The sequence below is a fragment of the Rhododendron vialii genome, chromosome 7a, assembly GCF_030253575.1.
Source record: "Rhododendron vialii isolate Sample 1 chromosome 7a, ASM3025357v1".
Classification (NCBI taxonomy): Eukaryota; Viridiplantae; Streptophyta; class Magnoliopsida; order Ericales; family Ericaceae; genus Rhododendron; species Rhododendron vialii.
Genome location: NC_080563.1, coordinates 3,403,845 through 3,413,467, shown reverse-complemented (window position 1 = coordinate 3,413,467; position 9,623 = coordinate 3,403,845). Strand labels below are relative to the sequence as shown.

At 40.5% G+C, this 9,623-nt stretch overlaps 1 protein-coding gene across 2 annotated transcripts; it reads left to right on the top strand.

The window, feature by feature from the left end:
• The first annotated feature begins 755 nt into the window (after positions 1-755).
• LOC131331751 (uncharacterized) lies at positions 756-9,241 on the top strand. 2 transcript variants are annotated; one of them, XM_058365651.1, is made up of 2 exons: positions 756-1,417; positions 7,613-9,241. In XM_058365651.1, exons 1-2 carry the CDS (start codon positions 1,022-1,024, stop codon positions 9,005-9,007), a joined length of 1,791 nt encoding a protein of 596 aa, XP_058221634.1. In that variant the 5' UTR covers positions 756-1,021; the 3' UTR covers positions 9,008-9,241. The 2 variants fall into 2 exon arrangements, with proteins under 2 accessions (XP_058221634.1, XP_058221635.1); XM_058365652.1 differs by lacking the exon at positions 756-1,417 and adding an exon at positions 4,186-4,912 and having other exon boundaries at positions 5,115-9,241.
• Positions 9,242-9,623: the final 382 nt, after the last annotated feature.

Sequence of the window (9,623 nt, the reverse complement as noted above, 5' to 3'; positions counted from 1 at the left end):
ATTTGAGAATTGGATAGAGTACTTATCTTCCTTAGTTTTAAAGAGAAAGAAGAGAGAAAAAGAAGGAATGGTAAATGTCAAACTTAACAAGAAAACAAGGAAAGAAAAGTCTAAAGAAAAAGAAATGCAAGGGAGAAGAAAACTAGTGATGCTCTCAAAAAATTACTCCTACTAGTATAAGTTTTTTCACGGGTAATTATTCAATAGTCTAGGAGCACCATTACATGGTCTTGATCGTTTAACATATTTATTTTGTTTTAACTTTGTTTTTCAATCATTATCTTATATCTTTCTTCAATCATTACCTTATTTCTTCAATTATTAATTTCATTTATCTCTCTATCTCTTTCCAATTATTACCCCTTCCTCTAATCATTACCTTATTCCTCTCTCCACCCACTGCCCTAAAATACCCAAAGTTACCAAACGAACAAGGCCATTGTATTTTGGATTACTCAAGCATTACACACATATGTGTGGAGTCTATACGTTTAGTACTAAGTAATTACACTTTGCTCACTTATTTTCGCTTCCCATTTCTCCGGAATTCTTTTAAAAAGACCATGATATTTCAACCATATGTCTCATACACACATGAGCTTTCGTTAATTTCCATTGAACACTTGGACTTTCCTTTCCATCATCAATTCCCACCCTGGCCTCATTTTCCGTCAAAAAATCTACCGGAATGTTTGAGGTGCCACCCATTCATACATTTATCGGCGTCAATTTACCATCTACAGTCCGCTGCCAGATTGTGGCAAAATATTTCTTCTTCTCCATTCATCTTCTTCAAGGGGCGAGGTTTGAACTTTCATCAAAACGACGCCGTAGCCCTGGTCCTTCTTCCTAAAACCTCAGGCGCTAAGCACCCAAAAACGGCGTCATTTCATTGACCACACAAAATCTCATCCAAATCAACAACGCTGCCAACGCAACAATACCTCAAAATCGCACACGATCTCCGATTAGTATTTACCTGGTCCGAAGACAAGACGATCAACTAGGCTAGACCTTTGCCATGGATCCCTCAACCCAATACCAATACCAATACCAACAGCCACCACCTCCTCACGAAAACCAATCTTCTCAAGCACAACCCTATACTGCCGACCAATCCGCCCAAGCTTACTACCAATTCCACCAATACAACCAGTACCTTCAACAACAACAACACCCATATTACCCCGCGCAAGATTACCCAAATGCTCATTCACAATCCCATCAAGAACCCACCTCGATTCACCCACCTGGGGTTCCAATCACGGCTGAATCACAAACCCATGCCTATAATCAGCATAATCCCTATTACCCACATGGGGTTGCGGATCAACAAGCACAGCAGCAGTGGCAGGGGGCTACGGTGGGGGTGCAGGACCAGCAGTGGCAGGGGAATGGTGGAGGGTTTGGCCCACCGGTATGAACCTTGTTTGTTTGTATATTATAACGTGCGATTTGGGTTTTGATTAAATAGCTTTGGTTGTTTATTTTGGTGTTGATAGTATTTGGGCGGAAAACGTTCGTTAGCTTCTCGGTTCTTGGAGGTATAGGAGGCCATCCAAATATCCAATCCTCCCCGCCCATATCTCCAGGGGACTAGTTGGGTAGTATATTGTTGTTGTTGTACAGTAGTTGGGTAGTATGAATAGGCTTGGTTTCCTGTTATTTCAGGTAAACTTTGTGTTAAACTGTCTGTTTGTTTGTTTAATTACAAGATGCCCAGGCAAACACGACGTGACGTAAATAGTATTATGAAGAAAAGATAAAAGAGGGATATCTTTCAATTGAGATTAATCTCTAATGATGTCTGAAATGTGAGAAGAAAATTAGGACGGCAGTTTTTTTGGGTAGTTGAAGGGGTATTTTACAAAATTAGAAGTGTGAGCAGCTTCATAATCGCCGTTCATGCCAAGAGGGCTGTTCCCTTTATAATAGTAAATTAGTAACAGCTAGTAGATATCTATATAGTCTACCTCCTCTGATGTTTGCGTGAGTGTCTGTTTTATTACTCATTCACTCCAATCTTTTTTGGTTACGCTCATTCATTCCATGAAAAGTCCATTTGGTACTACATTATGGTCGATTGAAACAAACACATGAAATATGTCTACATAATATACCCCAAGTTTTTTTGTCTGTTTGATTTATGCTTCTGCCAGGTGCATTTATGTTGTTTGGGGCTAATTTGAGCATGTCAATGACCCATGATTCTTGGCTTCAATAAGTTCAATCTATGTTGGATGGCTTGTGCGGAGCAGTATAAATGTTTTGGCAGGCAATGATAAACTTAGAAACTGAGTCTGAGACAGCCAGGAGATATAAGACAAAGGATGGTGATGTTTAAAAAGTGGAAGACCAAAATTAATGGGTTTTCAGGTGGCAGTGTTAGGGTTTATTGCAATGGTGGCCTTACAAGTTACAGTGGAATGGAAAAATAGTTGCAGTAGCCAGTAAGGCTTTCTCTGGTAGAGTTCAATGCATAAATTATACAAGTTTTGTCTAAACCATGCTGCTTTTTTGGATATGGTTTAAGCAACTTCTGGAACATGGGTGTTTGATCATAGATGGGATTGCAACTGCTAAAACTTAGTTGTAAAACCTGATTTAAATTTTTGAGGTCTATCTCTGTATCATCTTAATGATTTGGTTCAAGTGATATTGTTTTTTTAATCTTTCTTTGCATATGGCATCTATTTTGTATTAGATTATTACTCAGCAAGTTAGCTAGAGCTGTAGGGCACTTGCAAGAACTAAGCATTTAACACTCGCACTAAGATGGCAAGAACAAAAAATAATTGGTCTGCATAACAAGTGAGTATGGGAGGTTGATGTAATCTGCTAAATCAGATGACAATCCTGGGCAATGAAATATGAAAACGTTTTTTTTCCCCAAGAATTTGTTGCTTTTCATGCTTTGGTTCCTGGAGATTTTGATGACATCTTGATAAAGAGAAACAAATATCTAACTTTGTTTTGTAGAAGAAGATCCAAAAAGGGTTTGGTGGTCGGTGATACTAATGTTTTGTATATCCAGATATAGTCTGTTTCACTGTCTAAAAGCTGTACTGATTGTTCACATCTAGTTGGTTTATATTTCTATGATACCACAACTTTTTGGTAGTATCTTATCAGTTATGTAGTCTACTTGTTTCATTTGCTCAATTTTTTCCTGTGTAGAAGTACCTATTGTATTACTCATTGGAAATCCATTAAAAGTTGTTTACTGGTTAACCAAAGCAGTGGCATGTGCTAATGTGCTATGAGGGCTACTATGTAAATGCCACTGCTCAAGCTTGGGTCATTTAGAGTGTGTTTCAAGCGCAGCCACTAGCCTGGGTGAGCTGAGCTCGAGCAACCCTGTATTCCATGCTACAAGCTCAGCTTGACTTCTTATATATGAAAATATGCTTTCTGTAGATCTACCTATTTGATACCAAAAATAGATCTCAGGCATTGATTCAAAAGCACGTAACTTGTGCAATTATAAAACTTTAATGTCCACATGATTAATTTGAATAAGCTATTATCCCAAATTCCAACCGATCTGTGCGGTCTTTCAACAAAGTCACCGCTTCCCTACCATATTAAGGTTTAGCTGTGTCCAGTGTACATTTTGTCTTTTTCCTAGAATTTCGTGAAGTGTTTACCTAAGTTTGGAAAGAGATTGTAAATCTAATTTTACAGTTATAAATTACATAAGGGATAATAGCTTATTAAAATTTATCATGTGAACTCTATAAGTTTGTAATTGTAGATATTACTTGCTCTTGATCACTGGCTGGGATCTTTTTTGTAATTCAATGGTTAGTGATAATTTTGGTGGGGGAAAGTATACATCAACTATGGAAGTGGGGTTTTCTCTTCAAAGCTTCTGTGTAAGGAGATGAGCAAATGAAAGCTGAGAAGAAGAAAACCTTTCAACTGAGGTTTACAGAAACTGGCTGGAATACGCTTCCAACTGAACCAAGCTTAACATCTTCCAACTGAACCAATCTTATCAACCCATTAATTGGCCTCATGAACCTCCTTATTTAAAATTGCTTATTTCCTTTTGCAGAAGTGCTTAGTCACAGGATTTTGCTGGTCCGAAGATATGGCAAATGTCTGAATGGTGCACCATATTTGTTAACTCCATAGGAGTGGACTCTTTTTGTACTCTCTCTTGCTGGTAGGTGTTAGCTTTTAAGAAAATCTATGTATCCTCTCCCAAGATGAAGGAGAGGATCCTTTAAGCTCGCCACAGAAGCTTAAAGCGACCATTTCAAGAGTAATGATAACAAGCAGATCATTTATGGGAGCAACTATGGCAATAGCTATATGTGCCCTGTGGATACTTGTTTATCATCGCGCGGGAGTGGATCTCTCTTGTGGTTGCTTTTGAGCTCCCGTGGGCATGTTGGCATCCTGTGCTACTGCATTTTCCTGTTTCCTTCCTAAACTTGTGTCTAAAATGGCTTGTTACCATTTTGGTTCAGCAGCATATAGTTGTGATGAGCCACTTCTTTTTTTGTTTCACTACTTAACTCTCTGCCCTTTCTACATATCGGTTTCATATGATGTGATTTACGGTTGACGATGAAGCACATTTTTACACTAAACCAGTGTTTCTTGAGGCCTTTTCCTACGAGGGTTCTGCTTTCAGTAGGTCTTTTGTTCTCCACTTTTGGACTTTAGTGAGCAATGTGCCTTAGTTCTGCTGGCATGTTATGCACTTTTCATAGCTTTGTGCCGCTCAATTTGAGTGGATGAGGGTGAACTTAGTGTTTCAATTGAAATTACTGATGGGCCTTTCTCTTCAAGTAGCAATGTTTTTTATCGTGAAGCAGTGTTTGTGATAGCTGGTTGTTGTAACTTATGCAAGGTGAAGCAGTGTTATTCCTGTGGATCTTACTGGTTGTTCTGTGACACTTAGGTCCAGTGTTCTAAAACAAGGAATTAATCGGCGATTAATCACCGATTAATAGCTGGCGGGGTCTATCCGATTAGGTCCAATTAGCGATTAATCGTCGATTACTAATTAATATGCACCGATTAATTGCCGATTAATCCGATTAATTGCTCGAAGGTGGCCGACTGCCCGACTAGCGCCGAGCGACTTTTAGAACATTGCTTAGGTCTATCTTCATTATTCAGTGTCCATTTAGTGTTTTTTTATTATATTTTTATTGTTACCTTCAAAAACTTTGTCCTGTCTTGGCGGTAATACCAGGCCTTTTCATTAAAAATTCAAGGCGTGCAAGCTTCCCACTTTGTTGCAAATACCTCGTGTCACACTATTTGTTGATATTGGGTGGAGACTGTAGAGTATGTAAGGAAGTAACGAGTTACATAGGCGTGGAAATGGGATAGAGGTAAGATGTCTATGTATTATGCGCATTTCCTAAATGTAGGGGGCTATTTCAACATGATCAGTTGGTGATAAGAGAATTAGAGTTTTTATTCTGGCGTTGTTCTACTGCTCTACTAAAAGCAAGCTCCATACTGAGAAAATTTCATGGGCTTAGGGATGGCTATGATATTGGGAGCCTTAGGATATCCATATTTCTAGATGCAAAATTGTGCTTCTATTCTGGCTCTGCCTTCAGATTGCAGCTTTTGGTCCTTGTCAAAGAATTGGTGTGGAGAGAGAGTGATGTTCCATTGACCTCTCTCTAGGTATCGTGACATAATAGCTCCTCTTGGCTCTAAGGTCAATTTTGGTCTACCCCTCTTCTTACGGCCATCGTCTCCCAACACCGTATCACCCATTTTAACTACCGCATCAAGTGATCTACAATAGACATGTCCTAACCTCCTTAATCTATTTTCTCTCATCTATTCTATCAATGCTAACCCTACCATTTCGCGCAGGGTTTCGTTTTTAGTTCTATCTTGGAAAGTCTTACCAAACATCAAGCTCAACATTCTCATTTCAGCTACACTCATCTTTGTAGTATTTACTGAACGTGAGAACTCAGAATCTGATGGCACACATTCATGTTTGACTAGGAGTTGGTTTTTTGGGGACAAAGAATATATAGATGATGTAACTTGCACTTGGACTATTTACATGAGAGGGAGGGAAGGAAACTTCGTAATATATCTTGCTGATAGTGATGAATAAGAAGCATGGATACCGAAAAATGATATGAATCGTGATGCATACACACTTACAGGGCATCATTCAATGAAGTGGGATGAGGATATGGATAGGACACAACAAGCAGCAATTCATAAATGTGCGCACTTGTGTGCTAGTATACTTGAATGAACATCACGAAAACATTCTTTTCGATGCAGACAGGTCTAGTGTAGGAAATAGTGGAGGAATCCTTAGCCATTCTATGTGTTGGACAATAGATGTGGAGTTCACAGTCTGAAGAACATTTCAGAAATTACTAAACTCCTGTAAATTGAAGATGTCCTGCTTTAGGGTTCTAAAAACTACGATTAGACAACCTAAAGGAGGGAGTAATAAGAACTAATACAAGTTGTTTGGAATTTGGAATGAAATTTTTAGCTCGTGAGCTAGTTTCTTCAACCTTGCAGTATGATTCATGTGTGTCCTATGTTAGCATAGATGGACTATTTGGCATGTTAGGGTTTGACCAATTGTATAAACAATGACCCATGTCCTGTGTCCGAGATAGTTCTCTACATTGGGCTTATGTCTCTTATCTTATGCTGTCTTGTTCAGTGATATGAATTTCTGCTCAAATATGGGTGTCATTAGATTATATTCTCCTGTTCTAATTTTATGCATCATCGGATCAGTTTAATTGTGATAATTAATTCACAAAGTACTTCGTTTTATCATGTTTCACATCACTTGTCTTTGTTTGTGGTCTTTCTAGGCTTCCAAGGAACTATGTGTTACATGCTCTTTCTTGTCACAGTACAAATTTCTTAACCTGGACCGTCTGCATGTCTGTTATTTTTTTAGAGGAGCATAACTTTATCAGCGGGGAAGTTGTTGCTGTTATGTACAATAGCAGGTCTTTACAATTTTATTCAATGTGCACCAGAGTCATGAGAGCTTCTCCCTCCAAACACCATATTTGGGGGTCAGTGGTGGTACATCTCCCTCCAAACACCATATTTGGGGGTCAGTGGTGGTACATCAGTTCAATGTTTTACATGCTCTTTAATTGTTATTAACATTTGACCACTGAGAAGGTAAACAATTTACATGCTCTAAGCCTGTAAGATTTTGACTACCTACCCCAAGGGGGGATATGCAGGGTTCATGTCATGCACATTAAGAGATGAAATTAGGTGAAAGTATGTGTTTGTAGTCCTGACATGAACCCTGCACATTAAGAGATGAAATTAGATGAAAGTACGTGTTTGTAGTTATGGACTTGTTGCTCGAGTCTTATTAAGAGATGAAATTAAGTGAGGACATAGCTTTAATTTACTTCTGCGCGCTCTTTCAATGGCACTTTCGAAGTACAAGAAGCTTGTTACATTCATATGTGCTGTTGTTGTATGTATTGCGTTTAGGTGCTGTTGTGGGATATGTCTGCAGTCGCAGCAATTTAAACTGGTTACTTACCCGCATAATGATAACATTGTGATTTTGTTAAGGTCATTTACTGGTCTAGTATTTGTTTTCTTGAATGGCATTCTGCAGATTGGGCAAGCTCCACATACAGGTGTAGGTAGAACTGGTGGTAGACCATATAGAGGGCGTGGCACCACTTTTCGTGGTAGGGGACGAGGTAGGGGTCGTGGGGGGCCCTTCCCTGCACCAGCTGGCAACCCAGCTGCATATGTGCCCGGAGAATCATCACAGGCTCCAGTCTGGCCACCTCCACGCATGGCATGGTGTGAACTCTGTAGGGTTGACTGCAACACTGCTGAAATCCTTGAACAGCACAGAAATGGAAAGAAACACAAGAAGAACTTGCAAGTATACGAGGAGTTACAGAAACGCAATGCCGTTCTTGTTGGAGGACAGAATGAGCAAATCCCTGCTTCTGAAGTTAATCAAGGTGTTTCTGAGAAAAATGAGGTTTCTGATGATAAAGTTGAGAGTGAGCAGCAAAAAGTTCCAGGGGAAGATCATTTTGAAGGTGGGGCACGCGGTCTAAAGCGCAAGATGAGAGGAGGGCGCGGCGGTAAGTGGATCAGGACTTCTGATGGATCAAAAAGACCGATGGAGTCTCCAAAACCCAAACCGAAACAAGTCGTTATTCCCTTGGTGTGTGAGCTGTGCAATGTCAAGTGCGACTCGCAAGTGGTTTTCCAAACTCATTTGGATGGTAAAAAGCACCTTTCAAATGTTAAGCGATTTCAGGGCGAACAAGCTATGCTGGAACAAGCAGCACTTCAAGCGCTTTACCCTGCACTTCAGGCTATTCTTCAACAAGCAGCGATTCAAGCGCTTTGCGCTCCAAACCCTAATTCTTCAACATCCTTTGGCATTCAGTTTCACGGAGAAGGAGGTGGTGTTCACGGCTCTCAGGGCCCTCAGGTGGGGCCATTATTGTTAACTTCTCATGGGCAAGCATCGCCACCTGGGCTGGGGACCACATCTGCATCGGCTCAAAGTCAACCGTCTGGTGCTGGTAAGGCCGAATCTGAAAATGAAACCTTGGAGGTTGAACATAAAGATGTTAATCTTCAGGCAGTTAATCCGGTTGTGGGGCCAGCGGATGACACAATTACTGGAGCTGAGAAACTTTGTGATAATGCTCCGTCTGATCACGTTCAGGCAGTTAATTCTGTTGTGGGGCCAGCGGATGACACAATTGGTGGAGCTGAGAAACTTTGTGATAATGCTCCATCTGATCATGTTCAGGCAGTTAATCCGGTTGTGGGGCCAGCAGATGACACAATTAGTGGAGCTGAGAAACTTTGTGATAATGCTCCGTCTGATCATGTTCAGGCAGTGAATCTGGTTGTGGGGCCAGCGGATGACACAGTTAGTGGAGCTGAGAAACTTTGCGATAATGCTCCGTCTGATCATGATATTGCTGAAGCTGACAAAAATGTGGAAGAGCTTGAGTCTAGCCGCAAAGAGTAAACAATGTGGGTTCCGGGCACATTATCGTAGGAAGTCTGGATGTAATTGAAGGAACTCCTCTTTAACTCATTGGTTTTTTTTTTTGTTCGGATAAATTGGGTAAAAGGATTTTCTGCACAAGATACGTCGGCTACTTTAAGATCGGGTATCTCAATACCTATTTGATCTATTGTCATTGCCAATGTCCGATGATATGAGTTATGAGGACTTATTTAGAAATGATTGTCCCAGAAATGATTCTGTATTCCCTTGTTTGCATTTGATTCCACCTTCTTGGTTGACCCGGGACCCTGCTAAGCAGCACGCCTGCCAAGCAGGTGCCGAGCGGCCAATCCGGTCGTTTATTTCAGAATCAACGGTCCGGATCGAAACATCTTTTTCCTTTTTCCTTTTTTTTTTTTTTTAAATCCATTCGGTACCTTTACATCTGGGCCGTCCAAAACACTTTTGGACAGTCGAGATGTGCTCGGCACCCCTGCCAAGCACCCCTGCTTGGCAGGGTCTCCAGGTCCTGTGAGAAGTTTGTGTTATGTTGTGGACTGCATACACTACACCTTCGTCCACCTTTGCTGTGAGAAGTTAGTGTTATGTTGTGGACTGCATCTTCATACACTAC